The sequence below is a fragment of the Panthera pardus genome, unplaced genomic scaffold (assembly GCF_024362965.1).
Source record: "Panthera pardus isolate Hobbes unplaced genomic scaffold, ASM2436296v1 HiC_scaffold_12, whole genome shotgun sequence".
NCBI lineage: Eukaryota > Metazoa > Chordata > Mammalia > Carnivora > Felidae > Panthera > Panthera pardus.
In genome coordinates this window covers 58377015-58398487 of record NW_026526677.1, presented here as the reverse complement: position 1 = coordinate 58398487, position 21473 = coordinate 58377015, and the positions used below count along the sequence as shown (strand labels likewise).

At 41.7% G+C, this 21473-nt stretch overlaps 1 protein-coding gene across 18 annotated transcripts in view; it reads left to right on the top strand.

Annotated features, from left to right (window-relative positions):
• XRRA1 (X-ray radiation resistance associated 1) overlaps positions 1–21473 on the top strand; it is a 61823-nt gene that overhangs the window by 15601 nt on the left and 24749 nt on the right. For 9 of the 18 annotated variants that reach the window (XM_019449815.2, XM_019449812.2, XM_019449809.2 and 6 more), the window contains 5 exons: positions 213–285; positions 3034–3131; positions 8328–8461; positions 19436–19564; positions 20286–20503. The exons of 2 other annotated variants lie outside the window; for them this stretch is intronic. In XM_019449815.2, the coding sequence (XP_019305360.2) occupies positions 213–285; positions 3034–3131; positions 8328–8461; positions 19436–19564; positions 20286–20503 (652 nt within the window). Of the gene's footprint in view, positions 1–212; positions 286–3033; positions 3132–3197; positions 8462–16032; positions 19565–20126; positions 20504–21473 lie in introns of those variants that run through there. 7 more of the 18 variants (XM_019449813.2, XM_053900093.1, XM_053900097.1 and 4 more) reach the window with 7 other exon arrangements.

The following is a 21473-nucleotide window of genomic DNA, read 5'->3' as shown; positions in this document are numbered from 1 at the left end:
CATTCTCTAAACTTTTCTGTACATTTGAACTTTTTCATAATAGAAAAAAAGAAGCAGAAAAGTCATTCTGGCCCTCAGCAAGTGGGTGCTCTTTGCTAAGAATATAGCTTATCCCTGTAGGTCTTTGCTCCTTCTGATAGCAGTTCCGGAGCTTTGGCAAGGCCTCCAGGCAGGGAACAAATCTTGTGTTCTTTTGAAATGCTTTCCCACAGGCTAAGGAAAAGGACTTCAAGCATTTTCACTCGGTGATTTACATCAATGCCTCAGAAAACCTGCTGCCTTTAGGTAAGCTTTTTTTCCTGAAAACTATCTTCTGCATCTTAGCCAGCATAGCCAGTCGCTTGTGTTAGAACTTCCCTGTCAGTCCATCCATGACTGGCTGCTCATCTCTTTTTTGGAGTGTGATAGGCTGGGTTCTGGAGAACCCCTGGACTGGGATTTCAACCTAGAGCTGGCACTACCTCCTTCAGAGCGTTTCTCTGTGAGCTGGTGCTTCTCTTCCTGTAAATGGAGATAATTCCTTTCCTTTCTTCCTCCCCAAGGTAGGATGCCTTGTAGGTGAGATGAGACAGGTATATAAAAATGCTTTTAAGCTTATAAGAATTCCTATAGGAGCATAAAGGCTTCTTGTTTAGTCAGCAAGTCCATAGCGACCCCTGCTGGGTGTCAGGACTATGTGAGTGCTTGGCTTTTAGAAATGAATGGGTCCAGTTCTGTTCTGGTGAGCTTAGTTTGTTGGGAAAAATTGGTTCAAACACAGACAGTTATAGCAGGATATGGTAAGTGCAGTAATAGAGGGAATCAGAAAATAATACACAAGCATATAAGCAGGACATCAACGCAGACCAGAGTGTCAGGAGAAACTTCTGAGGAAGGGGGCACTGAGCAGAGAGACCTAAAAAATGAACAGGAGCACCTCAGGAATCAGAAGGTATTTCAGGTCAATGGAGCAGACGTGGGACAGCAGTGCCTGATCAGGACCCTGCAGAGGCTTTGTATGTTTGCAAGGCATGTGAGTAGGGTAAAATAGATTCTAGAAAGCTTGGCAGGGACTAGAGTATCAAGAGCCCTGAGTTGTTGCTAATCCTGCAGGCAGAAGAGAGCCTTGAAACGCTTGTAAGTAGAGAGGCTCAGTGATAGCCATGAGGAAAGTAAATGATAAGAAGACAGGGACCAGAAAATCTGGGAGATGATTTCATTTTTTCCAGGGGAGGGGTGGGGAGGCCTGAGCTAGGCAGTTGGGGTAAGGAGGATTGCAAGAGAGATTCAGAAGAAGGTAGAAATAACAGGATTTGGTAGCTACTGGGCATATGGAAAGAGGAAGGAACCAAAGGGTTCACTGAGACAGAGAACACTAGAGGAGAGGCAAGTTTAGGGAAAAATATGGTGAGGTCAGTTTTTAATGGTTGAATGTGAGGGATGTATTTAAAGAAGCATGTGACACAGTCTCTGCCCTTGAGGAGACAGGGTGGTCTATCAGGAACATGGGCTTGAAATACAAAGGCCAATAGGCCTATGAAAAGATGCTCAACCTCACTAATAATTAACAGCATCACAATCCTATATTTTGCCTATCAAATATTGGCAAAAATGAGGACTGATGACAGCCAGCATTGATGGGGACATGGATACTTTCATATTCACTGGCAGAAGTGTAATAAATTGGGGCAACATCTTTGGAAGACAGTTTGGCAGTGTCAAAGTAGTCATTGCCTTTAATCAAGTAGTTTCACTTTCAGGAATTTATCCTACAGAAACAAACTTGTACAAGGACGTTCATTGGAAACATCCTGAAATACCTACCAAGCAGTCTTTTTCTTAGGCTCTACTGAATATTCTGACTCACAAGACCACCATAGACCCCACTGGACACCAGAAGGCTCTAAGTCATTCCATGCAGTGTCCCAGCAGCACAGCATCTGTAGGTGCTCTTTGGTGCACTCCTCACAGCAGTTCATGTAGCAGTCTGTGCCTCCATTCACGGGCCGTTCTCTGTAGCCCCCTGCTCAGGTCTAAGGTCCAAGAGAATAAGACTCTTCATTGGGTAGATGTAGGAGCCACTCTAGATTAGCAGCCTCATTCCCCACAAGAGCAAATAGCTATTGTAATACTCCATAGACATGGCTCCTAGAGTTCTTGCAAAGGACATGACTAATGATGGGAGTCACCACACATCCAAAGCCCAAAGTTATGATGCCCCCTTCAGATGTTTATAGTTCATTTCTAGTTTCTCCTAGTCCAGATGTGGTTTACCAGTCTGGCATCATTTTTACCACAATAATATTGCCTAACTATGTTACCATACCATTTGTTTCAGGTTACCAGGGAACAGGGCGAGAAAGTTAACCCAAAGTCCAGTTCTCACACAGAAAGGGAAAAGTGTTCTTATTTTTTGTCCAGATAGCCTAAAGGCTATCGATAAGGGAATGGTTAAATAAATTAAGGTATGTCTATAATATGGAACATAATTCAGACATATGCAGATCTACCTGTTTTGACCTGGAACAATCTTTAAGCCATATCGTTAAGCAAGTCACAGTGTGTATGGTATGATTCTATTTGTGTAACAAGGTGTGTGTGTTTCACTGTACGCATGAGAAAAATTCTGGAGTATTATACATGAAACTTTCAATGGTTATCTCTGGGTGTTGAGATTCAAGGGAACTTTTGTTCTTCTATATTTTTAAACTTTTTTTGGTAGGCGTGTTTTACTTTTATACTAAGAAATGACAAAGATAATTTTTAAGTGGGCTTTGGAGTTAGACATTAGATTCAATTCTTGGCCCTTTTATTTCCCAGCAATTCCGTTCTAGCAAATCACTTAGCCTACCCAAGCTTCGATTTCCTCAGCAGTAGAATGAGAGTAGTAATCCCTATTGTTCAGTGTTGTTAGAGATTTAAAGGACATATGTACAAAGCACCTGACCGCAAACCTAGCCTAACCCAGTGAGAAGCCAGTAAATGACCACTATTAACTCTGTCTTAAGGTCTTAAGGTCCTTCACAAGTAGCTGATTCTCTCTTTCTCCTGTAGAGGCATTTCATACATTTCCAGCCTTAAAGGAACTGGAGCTCGCACTTAATGGAATCAAAACCATCTACGTGAAATATGGAGACTTTAAGTTCTTGGAAGTAAGTTGGAGGTAGGGAGTTTTTGGTGCCCACCTGTTTCCTTGTAAGGAATGGGTGTAGAGGTCTCTACTGATTATAACTGCTGGGAAGGAGCTCTCTGGGCCTTTACAGCCAGACCCTTGCTTGACAGTAGTCCTCTGGTGAGGGTGGTAGGGTTGGTGGTGGTGATGAGGGTAGTGGTAGTGGCAGCAGTGATATATAGGTGACACTGTATCATACCAATGGGCATTGTACATGGTCTGGGAAAATAAATGCCAAACATCATGTCAAAGGAGTCTGTGCAAAAAAAATGAGTTTAAATAGAATACTCTTGGAAGTAGAGTTTGAGGGGAGGTCTGGATCCAGTGGCAGCTAAAGAGCCTTGGAGGTTAAGTGCTAGACATAGCAGATTGGACCAGCTGAACTAGAGGCATTATGGACTGAATCCAGAGACCCATCCTGGTCTGAATGAGCCAGATTGGCTCCAGTGGGCTCGGATAAAGAGGCTAAACGCCTAGTTCATAGGCCCAGAGGGACTGTGAAATAAAACATGAATTCTATGAGCTCTACAGTATACTCTTGACATTTGTACATCCATAGCTGTTCTCTAAATCTCAGATTCAAAATTACAGTAAAATTTGTTTGTATTCTTGTCTTTATCCTAAATTAAGTTTCCCGTAGTGATGTATTTTCTATGCATGTTCTCATACTTCAAGTTAATCACCTCTTCAACTTCCATGAAAATTTTAGGGCCATTTTCCACAAAGAAACAAAACTTATGTCACTACCTCAGAGGCACTGCATGCATGGAGATTAGAGAACCACAGAATTGGAGCAAGGTGTGGGGTTGGGCATCTGGCCAGGCTGATTCACTGAATAATGGACTCTTCCCCACATGTTGGCCTTATAGTAGAAGTGTTTCAGATTCAAATCTCAGCAGAATGTCTGTATGTCATAAACCTTGGGGTTGACCCCAAAGAGTTAATAACTTAAATTATTTAATGAAGGGTCAGCCACTCTTCACAAAAGCCTCACTTAACTTAGTCTTGCTAAAGAGAGAGAGAGAGTCCTTCCACAAGAGTGAATATTTCAGAGTTAATGCCCTTTGTATGCCAAAGTTTTAAAAAGTTTTAACTGTTTGGGATGGCAATCTTCCTAAAATGGATTATATGTCCTTGTGTTCTTAAAACATGCTATACTCAATGTAATGGTACTTTTTCTCCATGGTTTCAAGTCATATTGAGGATAGCAGTGATTTACTATGATTTGTAATAGGAGTGGTCCTAAGAATTGTCCAGGAAGCAGAGCTCTTAAAAGTCCAGTAAAACAGAGTGAGTGTAAATTGATAACAACTGGTGTGATTTTGTGCTGTGTTAAAAAAAAAAATTGTATACAATATTTCAGTATAAACAATGGAAAAGAGATTCCAGATGTTAGAGATAGCCATTAGCCAAATGGGTAGCCATTTCTGTGACATACAGACCTGGAAGCTTCTTATAACCTTCCATTCTGGGAGTTATTTTACTTTTTAAAAGAGTAGTCATTTGAGTTCCTGTGTGTCATGCATCGTGCCAGGCATCTTGTCTTCCTCACACCTACTATTTCAAACCCCTATTTCAAGTGCCAGTGGGCCATAGGAAGGGGACATGACTATAGGCTCAGACCCCACAGCTGACTAGCTTGGCTCTAATGGTTCACTGTAATTGATTCTTGGATGTCCCACTTCATAGTTTGATACCTTCTGATAAAGATTATTTATCCAGCAGACCCAGCCTTACCCAAGGGAATTTATTTACATAAGAGAGCAGACCAAAGTCAAGATGCCGAATATAAATGAGAAAAGGAAATCTCTTGGCTAATCATTTGTTTCTGTCTCTATGATTTGCAAGGTCTCTCTAAGAAAAAAGCATAAAGCTGTCAAAAGTCCTGAATTTGCAGTTCACAGTAATGAATACTTTGAAGTGTAATAAAACTTGATGTGACTCAGCAGATGCAGGAGGTTAGGAATCTTCTGTTCTTGTTTGCCAGAAAGGCTGCCACCAGAAGAGTAGAATTCTTCAGCAGTCAATTTAGAAAAACTTAACTTTGCCATGATTTGGTTTTCTACATTCAGGTCTGAAAAAGGCTCAGTTGGAGCCCTGCCCTGAGAGTCAGGAGAGCTTGTTTCTTGTCTTGATTCTGCCACTACTCTGACATAGTTCCTTGGCCAACTCACTTCCCTTCTCTGGGACTTAAACTCCCCCCTCTATAAATTCTGGGCCAGCTATGAAGTTCTGTGACCTGTGATTCTAAGGCTATTCATTTCTTTGAGCTGCCCTTAATTCTATGGAAGACAAATTTGGACCCAATATTGAATAGCCAAACCAACTAGGACAAGGGTCAGCAAACTTTTTCTGTAGGAGGCCAGACAGTGAGTGTTTTAAGGTTTGTGCTCTGTATGGTCATAACTAGTCACAACTGTCATAATTAGTTCTGTTATAAAGGAAAGCAGCAATAGATACAATGTAAACAAATGAGCATGGCTGTGCTCCAATAAAACTTTATGGTGCTCAAATTTGAATTGCACATAATTTTCACACATTAGTCTTTGATCTTTTTTCAACCATTTAAAAGTGTAAAAATTTTTCTTAGCCCAGAGGCCCCACAAAACAGACAGCAGGATGGATGTGGCTCAGAGGCGTTAGTTTACCAACCCCTGAGCTACAACACTGATGAAACAGCTCAGTGTGGTTGGAATGGAGAGTGAAGCACAGTAGAGTGTAGTGACAGATGAGCCTGGAGAGGTGGCAGAAGAGAGACCGTGGGAAGCCTTGGAAGCCTTCCTAAGGAGTTTGAAGTATCCAGTGGATGATAGGTAGGGTTGCTGCATGAAGAATGAGTTGGAGGGAACAAGAATGAGAGATATTAAGGAGATAGAATCCATAGGTCTTATTGACTGCCCACATATGGGTACGAGGGAGAGGATTTTCCCCACGTTTACAAACTGTGTATCCGAGCCAGCTTTCCAAGTCTTCTTCCTCGAAAGCTTCTCACTTTGCCCCTGCCAAGTGGAATCACACCTTTGTGTGAACTCTCAAAACTTGGAATTTGCTGATGGCGGCATGAACTCAGCACTCCTTTGGTGCTTGGTAGCTTTCATGGCCTGCCCAGTCTTATCAAGCCCTCTGTTATACCACAGACTCTAGTCATACCCAAACTGTTTACAGTTCTCAGAACAGGCTAGGCTACCTCTTGCCTCCTGGTTTCTGTACATGCTTCTTGCTGTACTGCATGTCTTTTTGCCCTCAACAATTTGGTGACTACCAACTAGTTTCTGAAGATAACCCAAGCATCACCTGTTCTGTGAAGCTGCTGCATCCTTTGGTAGAGCTGACTATTCCTTCCTGTGTGCTTCCATTGGTCTGTGTTCAGACCTCTATCCCAGCAGCATTGCTACTTAATAGATACATGTATGTATCTAGCTTTCCAACTAGGTTGTGAGCTAGCAGAAAGAGGACAGAGACTGGTACAAAGCAACCTTTAGTGTAAGGTTCTTGAATGAAAGGATGGTTATAATGATGACAGCCAATATTAACTAAGTTCTTACTGTGTGGCAAACTCATGCTAAAGGTTTTATCCACATAATTCCTCATAAGGACTCATTATTAAAGTTTATTTATTTTGAGAGAGAGTGAACGAGCAGGGGAGGGGGCAGAGAGGGAGAAAGAGAATCCCAAGCAGGCTCCACGCTGTCAGTGCAGAGCCTGATGCCGGGCTCCAGCTCATGAACTGTGAGATCATGACCTGAGCTGAAATCAAGAGTTGGACACTTAACTGACTGAGCCACACAGGCACCCCAAGGACTCATTATTATTTCTACTTTGTAGATAAGGAAGCTCAGGTTAAGTCATTTGCCCAAATCACACATTTGGCCAGTACTCAAACTCAGGTCTACAGGGACAATAAATTAATTATAACAGTGGAGTCAGACCAAACCCAGTCCTCCTCTGGCAGTGACCTACAGTCAGTTGTTTATACGTCTGACTGTGTAACACTGACGTTGTCGACCAAAGACCTTGTTCCTTCACCAGCTGGATAAGATGCTGAAATTGCCCCCATATTTTTCTTTTTCTTTTTCTTTCTTTATTTTTTTAATATGAAATTTATTGTCAAATTGGTTTCCATACAACACCCAGTGCTCATCCCAACAGGTGCCCTCCTCAATGTCCATCACCCACTTTCCCCTCCCTCCCACCCCCCATCAACCCTCAGTTTATTCTCAGCTTTTAAGAGTCTCTTATGTTTTGGCTCCCTCCCTAAGCTTCAAAGGGTATGTATGGATGGAAGGGGAGGAGAAGAAGCAGATTTATACATAAGTGCTAAAGTGAGTGTCTAGAGAGGCCCAAAAGAGAGAGAAAAAAGACTAGTTGATATCATTTATCCCAACTGCCTTTGTTTTTGCACATAGACACTCAGTTTACTGACAGGCCCCTGACCCAATTATTTCATAAGTCTAGGTGGCCTTGGTTGATAATGAGGTGAAAGTTTGGGTCATTGCCCTCATAAGCCAGTTCATTTCAGCTGATTTTTTATATGCACCTATTATGTGCAAGGTCCTATGCTAGATTACAAGGATGTAGCAATAGAGGAGCATGGCCCTTGACCTGACAGTTTATGGTATAGTCCACCACTGTGTGCCAGGACTATGCTAGGTACATCCATGTACCAATATCCCTATTCTTAAGATGTGTATCCAACTATCAGATACCTGGTTGACTGTGAGAAGTACCCCTAGATAAAGCACTTAACGTCAGGGGAGAGAGAGATTCCATCTGGCTGGGGGATTAGGAAAGATTTTATAAGGATGCAGCTTTTGAATTGCCCTTTTGGGGCTTGGATTCAGACACATGGAGAAAGGGCATTCCTGGTTGAGTGAAAAGCTCAAGCAGTTATCTCCAGGTGGGATGATGCAGGGAATGGGAAAGATGTCACTTTGGTCAGCACCACAGGACAAATCAAGATTTGCAGTGGGAGCTAAAGCTAGAAAATAGGCTGGGAAAGGACCATAATAGGCCTTGAATGTTAATCCAGGGAATCAAGAGGGTTTTAGGCTTGTGAGTGATGGGGCTGCCCAGAAGGTTAAAAAAAAAAAAAAAGTAGTTAGCTCCCACCTCACATATGAGCATCATTGTCATGCATAGTGCTTCTCCTCTCCCATCTTTTATCTTTGTACCATAGTTCCTGGACCTTTCCTTTAACAGCCTGACTGCAGAGGCCATTTGTGATCTGGGGATTCTGCCACACCTCCGTGTCCTGCTCCTCACAGGCAATGGGCTCACTTCCCTGCCACTCAATTTGGCTGTCACAGAACAGTAAGTTCCACATTCTAAGGTCCATGCCACGTGTTCCCTCATGAACCTTTGGGTGCAAGTTATGCAAAGAAATAGCCCAGAGCAGCTCAGAAGTGCTATAAAGACAGGCTGTAAGTGCTCAAAGCAGGGAAAATGCTACCGACTGAAGTTCCTAAGAAAGACAGTCATGGAAGCAGGGACCCAAAGAATGACTAGGCCTCAGATGGGTGGCCTCACACTCCTCTATGCTATTAGGAGACGTTCAGGTATCTAACAAGTCCCTTTCCCTGCCTCTGATTGGTCATGGGTAAATTGTGGACATTGCTCTTGCCAGACTTTTCCCCTTCACAAACCTACTATGCTTTGTATGTTACCATTTTGCACCTTTGTTCAGGCCATGCTTTCTGACCAGAATGTACCAGTCCTTTCTCTGTTCGTAATAATGCCATATACATAGTGCTTACTATGTGCCAGACATGGTTCTCAGCACATATACATATTAACTCATTTGATCCTCACAACAATCCTATGAAATAGGTGTCCTATTATTATCCCTCTTTTATAGATGAGGAAATTGAGGCACAGATATGTTAAATAACTGCTAATAAGTGGCTGAGTCAGAATTTAAGCATGGTCTAGAGACCATGCTTATGGCCATTATGTTCTTTTCTTATGTAGATTCTGCATGTATTCCAAGGGCCTGCTCAGGCCCTCCTCCTTTCCTTACCAGAAGGCTTCCCTGACTGTTTTAGACCATACTTCCTCCTCCCTTCTCTAAGTATCTGTTGAATTTAATGTTTTCCTTCTTACTTTAGAACTTAGTACATTCTATTATGACTTACACCTCATAAATATACATAAATATATGTATAATAGATAAATGGATGATATACATATAGTCTCCCAAATAGATTGTGAGCACTGTGAGGGCAGAGGCCCTGTCTTACTTATCTTTGATCTGAAGCATCTGGATGATGATCTAGTGCTTTCACACAAGAAGGTATTCAGTGGATGTTAACCAATTCAGAGATGGTGAAGGTGAAAGTCAGGGTGATAATGTTTATTGTGATGATGGTAGATGTGATGGAGATTACAGAGATGAAAGTAGTTGGTTAGTTTCTCAAGGGGTTAGGACAATGATAGTGATCATTATATTAGGGATTTCATTAGGCTCCTTTTGTTTGCAAGTGACAGAAATCAACTCAAACTAGCTTAAACAAAAAGGGAATTTATTGGCTCACGTACCTGTAAGTCCTAAGGTGAGTGCTGGATTCACTTATGGCTGGATACAGGTGTGATCTTTTTTTCCCTCAGTGTTGGCTTCATCTTAACCAGTTTTTCTTTATGACCAGACACATATCAGTCAGGAATATAAAAACCACTTGAGGTATTCAAATGGAGAGTAGTTCATTGTTTTTAGTGGGGAGAGATAATAGGTGGCATTTCATTATGGAAAATTCCAAACACACATAGAAGCAGAGTCAATGGCAAAATGAACCTCCATTTACCCATCACCCAGCAATTATTGTCTGACAGTTCTGAGGTCATAGCCAATCATGTTTCACCTATATCCCCACCACACCCAACCTTAGATTATTCTTAAGAAAAATCTCAAATGTATCCAGCCATAAATGAATATAGCAGATTCATGTAGTTTCATCTGTAAATAATCCAGTGTACAGTTCTAAAAGATAAGGACTCTTGAAAAAAACCAATCAGAGTACCTTTATTACACCTAAATATTAGCAATAATAAATGGAGGGAATTGGTTACATAGGTGGTGGAAGGGCTGGAAGAGCACAATGGAGAAGAGGGGTATGGAAAGAGCAAAAAGGAAGAAGGTTGATACTCAAGAGATCAGAAGCTGTTCACACTGCTGGACTGGGGCCTACAAGCCTATCCCTGCTGCTGGGCTTTAACTTTTTTTTCAATGTTTATTTATTTTTGAGAGAGAGAGAGGGAATATGAGTGGGGGAAGGGGCAGAGAGAGAGAGAGAGAGAGAGAGACAGAATCCAAAGCAGGCTCAAGGCTCTGTGCTGTCAGCACAGAGCCCGACATGACCTGAGCTGAAGTCGGGCACTTAACCGACTGAGCCACCCAGGCGCCCCATCCTTGCTGCTGGGCTTTTAGGTCTAAAAGTTGTAAAAGTGCTATAGTTGTAGATCCGCAGCAGATGTGCTGCCTCAGTCAGGGCTGGAACCTCTGCCAGCACAGATGCTGCTGTTAGAACCACCTGTTGTTGTACTGCTGCCACCAGCAAGCTGTCAGGAACCAAATAAGATAGTTGCTGTTCCACCTGTTTTGGTCTTCCAGTCTCACCAATCCCTCCCTTGGCAGTATCTCACTGGAAGCCAGTTGGGAAGGTGACCTGGGAAGCATAGTTTAAGGGTGGCTCTGGCCCCTTACAATACATAGCAGAACACAGAGGAAAGGAATAAAGGTTAAGAACAAATAGGCAGATGACTGGTGTCACCCACCCCTTGGAAACCCAACATCTACTCTCCTCCTTCTCTCCAAATTTAATTTTCATATAACAGTAGCAACCACAGTATACCTTCAGCTTACATGAAGGAATTTTTTTCCTCTTAGGACACTTTTACCCTCTTCTATAAAAGGATGAGACATAGTTCCATCACTCACCATATTCATCTCTGGATGATATTACTCTGTCTTCTAAAGCAGTCACAGTGCCACCTGAATATTTTATAACCTAAAAACTAAGCTGCAGAGTCATTTACCACTAGCAATTTATACACATGCACACATACACACGTACGCACACATGCACGTGCACACATGCACACACACAGCAAGCTAAAAAGAAAATATACACATTTGCTATAATGTTCTTAATTGGTCAGGAGGCCATAGTACATATTTATGAATCCTTATTCCATCACCTATTTAATGTCCCCTTCTTCCTTATCCAGCATCTTGGCTGTTTGGACTCTTTAACTGGTATAGTATCCCAAACATTCATTCCTGAAGGATCAAAGTTATTAATGCTTTTTTATTGGGTTGTAGTCTTCTATTAATGCTTTTTAAAATTGTGGTAACATACACATAACATAAAATTTACCATCCTAACCATTTTCAAATGTGCAGTGGTGTTCACTTAAGTATGTTCACATCATTGTCCTATCCCCACCACCATCTGTCTTCAAAACTCTTTTCATCTTGCAGAAATTCCATTTACTTTGACTAATGGAGAGGACACTTCCAAGAGGAACACCTTGTAACTCCCTGTATTCTAATCATATTCTGTCCTCATGGTATAACAGCGATCATACCTACTTTTGATAATCAGTACTAATCACTCAGCCAATACAGTAAATTCCTTGTTTCCTGCCTGTTGGTTTAGTGGAATGAGGAACCCAAGTGGCCCTCAGCAATCTCAGCTTTTAGTTAAGAGAAACTGTTCTTTGTGTCCCTGTAAAAGCATTCCTCCCTAGGCAACTAAGATTCTACTTGCAGGAATGGAGGCAACAATTCTGGAAGTGGATAACTGTAAGAGGATCTGTTCTCATTTCCTTCCATTAATTGCTAGATCCTATGTTCTAGTTATGAAAAAAAAATAGCATCATTATTGGTTGCTGGTTTATATGATACCCCTTCCTGTAAGTCAGAGTGCCCACTTCACAGGGGGTGGTCTCCTAGCTGGTGCGATCAATGAGTTGTTAAAAAAAAACAAACCTATTTTACCTTTTAGATCAGCTACTTCTACATCATGAGGTACATGGTAAAAAAGTGAATTACATGTTTACAGGCTCATTATTGTACTCATTTGCTATCAAATGTGTTCCATGGTTAGAAGCAATTGTATGTGAGGCACCAGGATAATGAATAAGACATTCTGTATCATCATCAGATGGTGATGCTGGAAGAATATTGTGGTTAGGGAATGCAAATCCATGTCCAAAGTACGTATTTATTCCAGTAAACAAAACAAATTACTGCTCCTTTTGTGAAGGAAGGTGCCCACAGTCATCTTCCCACTAGATGGCTGGCTAATTCTTTCAGAAATGGTGCCATGTTAGGGGCTTAACATTGGCTTCTGCTGTCGGCATTTTAGGTACTCAGCAGGGATGATGACCAGATCTGCTTTGGTGAGGGGATGTGTGTAGCCTCCATGCCTGTGCTAAGGGCATTTTGCAAGTACTAGGGTATCCAAGGAGAGAGACCCAACTGACTTTGTGAAATGGGTCATCTTGTCCACTTGATCATTGAGTCTCCTCTGAGTGGATCATCTTTGGGAAACATTCACATGGGATGCAAATAATCCTTGAACTCTCTGTCCATTCTGAGAGGTCCATTCACATAATTGCCCCTTAGACCTCTCTGTCAGCAGTTTCACAGTATTTTTTCCAAGCTTTGACTATTCAGCTAAACCATCAGCCACTGCCCATGAATCAGCATAAACCAAGCAAATAGATATATTGCCGTAAGTTTTACCTTTTGGGAGGGTTCCTCTTCCCCTGTCTTTCAGAGACACCCTCCTGTAAAGTTGTAATACTGCAATAGTCTTTCTTTAGTGTCAGAATGTCATGCACAATCATTTGTAAACCCAGCTGGGGGCTCTCTCCTACATTAACTGCTCATAGACTCTTAGTTGTGGGTTGATGGAGAGGTAATAGTACAGCAGGAGTAGGCATCATTGGAACCAAAGCCATATTCATTCACGCAATTTTTCCAGACTTGCTTGAGCCAGATCTCACATATTACTTCACTTGATGAGGGAATTCTGTGACACATTCAGTTCATGATGAGCCACTCAGGTCACATGGCCACTCAGTGTTCCTGTGACCAGGTGTTCAGTCTTTACCAACATGGGGCAGTAAGGCAGAAACTGTTTTTCAAAAGGAAAATAGTTGTTCACAGAATCGGCATAACTTTGCTCAAAAATGATTCTGCAATTGACACCTATAAAAGGCTCCATTCATAGGCCACGTAACTTCTCATCCAAACCAGGATATATTTGAGAGGGAAAAGGAACACTATTAATTATTTTGGGATAACAGGTGAAAACTCAAACTGTCCTTGAAAACCAGGATGTAACCCTGTACTGTATAGCACTGTTTTGCCTTAGACACTTAGAGCATAGTTGGACCTATCGAGTCATATTGCCCAATGCCTTTGGCCAAGGACCTAATGCCCAGAAAACAATTCATGCAGTTGGACCTGTTGCAGAGCCTTGTTTTGCTCTGAGCCTCACACAAAACTGGCATCCTCATGGGATACTCAGTAAGGGTTAGATTGGCACAGATGTTTTATGCATTGCTTCCAAAGTCCAAAAAGGTCAACAAAGCTTTGTGCCTTTTTCATAAGTAACAGGTGGTGCAAGGTGAAGGATTATGTCTTTCACGTTGGAGGTATATCCCAACATGTTCCAGATACCTGGACAACAAGAAAATTAATGAAGGTAGTAGTTCCTTGAATTGGAGGTAGGGGTTCCCTCCGTCCTTTGACACACATGCATCTTACCAAATCATCTAGAATATTTGCAACTTACTGCCCATCAGGTCCAATCAACATGATGTTTTGTGGAATACCAAAATAGATTGGTGGTAGATGTAATAGATTATGGTAAACATAAAGAGTTGATGTTGCCCTGGGAGAAGAGGACAAAGATGTACTGTTATCCCAGTCAGACAAAAGCAGACTGTTTCTGGTAGTTCTTGTTGTTTGGTAAGGAGAAGGCAATATTTGATAGGTCCTTAGCTAAATCCCAAGCACCAGGGGCTGTGTTGATGTGCTACAGTAAGAAGAGTCCACATGTGGAACAGCAGCTAAAATTGGAGTCACCACTTGATTAAGCCTGCAGTAAGCTATAGTCATTCTTCAAGACCTGTCTTCTACACAAGACAAACAAGTTTAACAGGAATATCATAAGACTCAGTATCCTTTTACCTTTCTTGTCTTTAGTGATGACAGTAATCTCTGTAGTTACCTCAGGGATGGGGAATAACTTTAGGTTTACTGTTCTAGAAGCAAAATTCCTCAGGCTTCAATCTGTCCCTGCCTTGTATAATAGCTCTCACTTTGTTGGTCAGTAAACAAATGTGGTTATTCTGTTGGTTGCTTAGTATGTCTATTCTAATTATACATTCAAAAAATAACTATATATTCAGGAACTGGGGAGATAACCACGATGTAAGTTGATGACTTCACTGGGTTCATTCACAGGCTAAATTTCCATTCTTCCACCTGACCTTTGTAATCCCCTACTTTGAATGATAGACCACCATGCCTTTCATATCCCCAGATATTAGCACCAATTTGCAGATATTGTCTGGTAATCCTTGAAAGGCCTAGTTTAGGACTGTCAGAATTTTCTGCAGTGTTGACAGTGTTCTATATCTGCATTGTTCAATATGGTAGCCACTAGTCATGTTGAGCACTTGAAATGTGATCATTGTGACTGAAAAACTGAATTTTTACTTTTATTTAAGTCTAATTAGTTTTAATTTAAAGGTAAATAATCAGGAAACTATGAGACGCCATGACCTCTGGGCAACTCAAATAATTTTTTTCTTACCAACTCTAGACTTTTTTTATATATATAATTCATGCTTAATTATTTGAAGCTAGTCTTCAGTCTCTGCAAGGACCACACTGTTTCTAGTTCACACTTCCTCCTAGGATTTAGTCCTTCAATGTCCTAATTTAAGGTAGGGGCAGTTTATCAGGGCTTTCCTTCTGTGGCATACCCTGGAATCTAATTTTTGGCCTCTAGACTAGCATAGTTGTTAGAATCTCTGCTCAGCATCTCAACCTCTCTGCCACTTCTGGAGTCAGCAGATAGCCCTAGGGAAAAAGAGACCCCAAATTTTACAAGATCCCCTTTGAGTTTCCTTCTTTTTCCAAATCCCAGCCCCCTAAATTTTCACAGGTTGTTAGTTCCCACATGCCTTAAAGAAATTTATTTTGTTTTTTTTAAGTAGGCTCCATGTTCAACATGGGGCTTGAACTCACAACCCTGAGATCAAGAGTCACATGCTCTACTAACTGAGCCAGCCAGACATCCCAATTGTTTTTAATATATATATTTTGTCTGGATTTTCTAGTTCATACTCAAGGGATAGTTGGCCTACATGAGTTAGTCTGCGATACCATAAACCTTTCCATTTATTTTGGCCAGATGCCTAGGAACACTCAGTATGAAACCATTTTAAACTAAACTAAACTAGCTGGATATTCTCTGAACCACTCTGATGATACAAATTTGGGCTGTAATTTTGCAAGAGGACCAGTCTGCCCTCCCCCTTCCTTTCTTTTCACCCCAAGGCAGTTTTCTTCTAGCTGTGGGATGAGGGGCATGGGTTTAGTGCTAGTTCCCTCTCTCCTGAGGATATATCTCTTTAGGATCCTACATTCGTGTAGGGGGTCTCCAATTACATGCCCCACCTTCTGTTTCGACAAGATCAGCAAGTGTCCTCAAGGCAAACATGGCTTCTTGTGCTTGGTTTCTGTCTCGACTTTTATATTTTGGTACTACTACTTTACTGTCTTCACATCTCTTATGTGTTTTTAAATGATGAATCTTTTGGGGCGCCTGGGTGGCTCAGGAGGTTAAGCAACCAACTTTGGCTCAGGTCATGATCTTGCAGTTTATGAGTTCGAGCCCCGCATCGGGCTCTGTGCCTGGAGCCTGTTTGGAGCCTGCTTCAGATTCTATGTCTCCCTCTCTCTCTGCCCTTCCCCCTTCATGCTGTCTTTGTCTATCTCTTTCTCTCTCTCTTAAAGAATAAACAAACATTTTAAAATTAAAAAAAAAATAAATGAATCTTTTTATGTTTTATTCATCATTTTAGTTGTTTTCAGTGGGAAGCCTTGTTGCATACAGTAAGGCAAGTCTCCACCACTATGTCCTTCTATTTCTTTATAAGATGGGTAAAATAAATGCACTCCTACTTACATCAGGATATCAATTGAAATAATTGTGCTTTGAAAGCTATGAGGCTCCAAACAAGTATTACTGTTATTTTCTTCCCATTTGTCTTCCCACACTCAAAATGCTCTTTGGATTCCTCTTCTGCCAGCCTCTTAAATGTTGATCGTCCCCAGTTTTCTACTCTCAACCCACTGTTTTTATTAATCTTTATAATCTTGATAGTTTCATCCCTTCCAAGTCTTCTTTATTTCTCTACTTCACATCCATCTTCTGAGCTATGAGCCCATGTCTTTTACTTATTATATCAAAGTCATCATGCATATGCCCATGCCAAGATCTCCTCCCGTGTCCCTGGCCTCAGTGATGGGCACTGCTCTCCATCAGCAGTGCAGTTGTCTGAGTGAGAAACGTGGGCATCAGCCTGAGTTCTTCCCTCCCTCACATCCACTCAGTCTCCAGATGCTGTGAATTGTACTTTCTAAATGTTTCTCAAACTTGGCCATTTCTGTTGTCCTCCTGTTCAGTCTCACTGCAGCAAATCAGCACAGCCCATGCTACTTGGGATACAGCTAAGGATCTGTCAAATGTTTCTTTCTCTTGATCACCTCCCAACACACCCACCTTACCATCAGCCAGAGGGATGTTCCTAAAATGCACATCTGATTCGATCACTGCTCTACTTGAAGTCCTTCAGCAGCTTCCCAGTGTTCTAAAGATAAACTCCATTAACATTGATCACAAGGCTTTTCATGACCTGACTCTGCTTCTCCATCCTCCTTTCTCTTGACTTTTTTCCATTTCACCATATACCTCATTTATTTTGGACTATTTGTGTCTCCATTTCTGGATAGATCACACTTTATCTCTGTCTGGGTGAGTTGGGATATCTGACCTACTTGTATCATTAGCCTGTCCTATTACATGTTTTGATTGACATCTGAGACTTTGGCTCTCCCATTAAGCCTGTTCCTTTTCCCCCTTGGACCATACGTGTCATCTCTCTCAGGCTTGACCAGCACGGGGCAGAGGGGGATGGTTACCTCCTTTTTTCTAAGCACTGTTTTCCTAAAAATGCCTAAAAGAACACCAGATCTTTAGCAGCCACATCATAAGTCCTCTTTTACACAAGCGAGTTGTGAAGCCATGTCTCTCTCATCCTGGGTTGCACTGTGGGTTTTCTGTATCACAGGAGCTGATCTGACATTTTAATGGGCATTACAACTTGCTAAATTTCATCTGTTTTACTGCAGCTCTTAGTCCAGTCTGTTCTACAATATTTTTGGCTTAATCAGAAGTCTTACAATGTAAAGTAAAAGAAATCCTCTTTCATCATGTAGATAGGGGAACTGACCAGGACCAGATATGCTGGACACCAGGTAGAAGTCACCCAGCAAGCAAAGCAACAGCAGCACCAGAGCCACAGCCTAGGGCTGCTGGTCCCCATTCCCATGCTTCCTTAATATGGCACACAAATTCCCATTCCTGAATCCAATCACTGGGGCATACTCTTAGCTTCTAAAAAAATTAAGTCAAATCTGTTGTATTTTAAATGGTATTAAATTCCTTTTGGCAAGAGAAGGTATAATAAAAATAGCACCACTTTGAACAGCTGGAAACTTCAGCTTCTCCATACTGATAGACTCCTGCCACTTCAAAGAGCTCTTCTACCAAAACTGCCATGAGAAGGACTCCATTGGAGAGCCTGACACTTTCCTCTGCAGCCTCGCTTCTTGTCCTCCTTACCCACCTACTGACTGCCCCCCTATTTTAAGACATCAGTATTAGAGACAAAATTAGGCTTTTCTATGTTATAATTAGGGTACAGCTTTTAAAAGGCAAAACACGATAACTTGTCACAAAAGACAGGACAGAGCTACCTCCTTCATTATGGAATTTAAGAGGAATTTTTCGAAGGCTTATTTTTTAGCTGTTTCACATCTCACTGGAGTGAAAAAGATTGGCCAATTAATTATAAATCAACAGAGCTGCTGTGCACCCTCCTATAATTGCTCTCAGGTAGAGATTAAAAATTTAGTGCATGAAAGTTGGTCTTTTCAGGAGAAGAAAAGAATCGCCTGTGACCTTCAAATACCATGAACTAAAGGCTTCTTTCATCCTTTGTTGAGTGTATTGAGTGTTTAATTTGGGTATATGGAGAGAAACGAGTTGGAGGGAGAACTGAAAACATGATTTGAGTCATCTGTGTTTGTGTACTTAAAAAGGGGCACCTGGTTGGTTCAGTTGGTAGAGCATGGAACTCTTGATCTTGGGGTTATAGGTTTGAACCCCACATTGGGTGTAGAGATTACCTAAAAATATAAAATCTTTTTTTTAAGTTGGAAAAAAATAAAAAAGAATTACATAGGTCTTATCCATCTAGAGGCACAAATGAGGCCACATTAATGGTAGTACCTAAAATGCCCTGACTTCCTGCCCTGCCTGTGTGATTCAGGATCTCAGCCCATTAAATTCCACTCTCAGGTGCTTCTGGGTCTCCTCAGAGAGTTTGAATTTAAAAAGAGACTTCTCAACTCCTTACTGATATGTGCTTTTTATTAAGTTGCTTTAGAAGAGAGCCTCACTGCAGCCAGCCTACCTTACCCCACATGGACCAAAGCTGTGGTCCATGCCAAGGGGTTTGTCTTCTGGTGATCCCATAGTTACCAATCCTTAGGGTGACACAGCATACCCAGGAGCCTGACCTGACCCAAATTTGTGCAGTATTCTTTCTTCAGAATGTTTCCCCCCAACTTGGGCATGCCTTATTCACTCTGGTATTTTCCATGAGCATTACTAGTGCACCCCATCCTGCCCCAGTCGGGTCTCACTGAGTCCATCTGTGGATGTGTGCAACCTTTCTCCATACAGAAGACTGTATGTGTGAGTAGGATTTGGGGAAGGGGTCAGTTGGGGAGGGAATTACACCTTCCAGTCCCTCTCTACAGGGACCTCTGTGGGACACTAAAGAGGGTTCCCAAGGTGGTTATATCTCTTGATTGATTTCCTGTTCTCCATCTCCATTCCTATTCCCATTCCCACTTCTTGGGGATGGTGGAGTTTGTTCCCTGCCCTTGCTCATTACCCAGGATCCTTGCACTTACAGGGAGGCATCTGTATCGTCACTGACGAACAAGAGGTACATCCTGAGGTTCCCAGTGCTGGAGACACTGATGCTGGATGACAACAAGCTCTCCAGCCCCAATTGCTTTGCCAGCCTGGCTGGGCTCAGAAGGTAAAGCCACACTCCTCTCTCTGAAGGACCCCCTACCACTGCCAACCTGGCCCACACCCTGAGTGCTGCTTTGGAATCCAAAAGACCTGAGTTGAAATCCCAGTTCCACTACTTACCTCTGCTGTGTGGTCACAGATAATCCATTTCTCCCCTCTGAGCTTTAGCTCAGCCATAAAAGTGGGGCATCAGTAGGACATTTCTGATCAAGTGACTAGATTAGAAGTGGCAAAGAGAAGGGAGGATAAAAAGAGATATCACCAGAGATAGAGTCCTGACCCCTGAGAGAGGAGACAGAAAACAAAACAAAACAAAACCAGAATCAGAAAGATAAGAATTAACTGCTATATTCTACCTATTTAAATAATGAAAATGCTGGCATTTATTTATTATTATCATTTTTTAAATGCTGGCATTTAAATGGTTAATCTTTAGATCCCTGGAAAATTTATTTTGGAGTCAGTTACCATTTACTGCATGCTACTTTGTGTAGAGCCATTTACATTGTCTAATTAAACTTCACTGGAGCCTTGAAAGTTATTAACTATCATCCCCATTTTAGAGATAGGGATATTGAGTCCAGAGAGGGTAAGTCACTGGCTCCAGGTCACACAAGGAGTAAGGGTCCAAGCCTGAGTTCATGTTCTTTCCCTAAAGTTGCTAGGTAAATGCTCCTGAGGTATCATTATTGCTGTGATTCTGTATTCACTTTCCTTAATTAAAGACTGAAGAAATTAAGCCTGGACCAAAACAGGATTTTCCGGATCCCGTACCTACAGCAGGTTCAGCTCCAAGACGGGTCAGGGGACTGGGCTAGAGGCAGGGGGAGTCCCCAGAAAGTGCCCCAATCCATGCTGCAGCCCAAGTCGTGGATGTTTGAGGCCTCAGATGAACAACCGGATTATACTGTACTGCCCATGAAAAAGGATGTTGACCGGACAGGTGAGTGGTGCCCCTTATTCCAGAGACTCTAGTCCCATGGTGGGAATAAGCTTCCAACAGTTTATTTTGAAAATCTGTGACTCCTTGAGGAGCTGCTGCACTGAAGCTGCTGGGCCTGGGGAGATGGAGGTATCCCATGAATTATTTCAATGGCTTCCTAACTGATTCTCCATTAAGGTGTTTTTAAAATCCAATTAAAAGTAAATTTTTAAAAATCTCAAATAACAAGGGGCACCTGGGTGGCTCAGTTGGCTAAGCGTCCAACTCTTGATTTCAGCTCAGGTCATTATCTCAGGGTTGTGAGATCAAGCCCTGCATCAGCACAGAGCCTGCTTAAGATTCTCTCTCTCCCCCTCTCTCTGCCCCTCCCCTGCTTGCTTGCATGCACACATGCATTCTCTCTCTCTGAAATAAAATTTTAAAAAATCTCAAATAACAAGAAACTCTGAAGTTAGGCTTTCCAGAGATGGCTAATTCTGGGGTACATTGATGTTCTCAAGAGATTCAGGTTCTTTCCATCCTCTTTGCTGCCATCCTTGGCCTGCTTGTTTATCTTTGTAGGTTGATTCCAATTGAGGTCTAAAGATCACTACCACAGGGCCAAGAATCATGTCCAAATGGCAACACTAGAGGCAGAAAAGAAAAGGAATGTCACCTTATATTATAAACCAAAATCTCTTTAATGTATGAGTATATTTCTGGATTATATATTCTGTTCTATTGATCTATTACTGTGCCAATACCACAGTGGGTTTTTTAAATATTTATTTTAAATTGAGAAGTAACCAACATAAAGTAAAAATATAGAAATACTGTATAGATCTTGAATTTTACGTGTATATCTCCTTTTAACCACCACCCATATTACAATATAGAGCATTTCCAGCATCCCATTTTGACTTCTGTCACCAAAGATAGGTTTGGCTTGATTTGAAATTTATGAATATGGAATTATACAGCATGTGCTCTT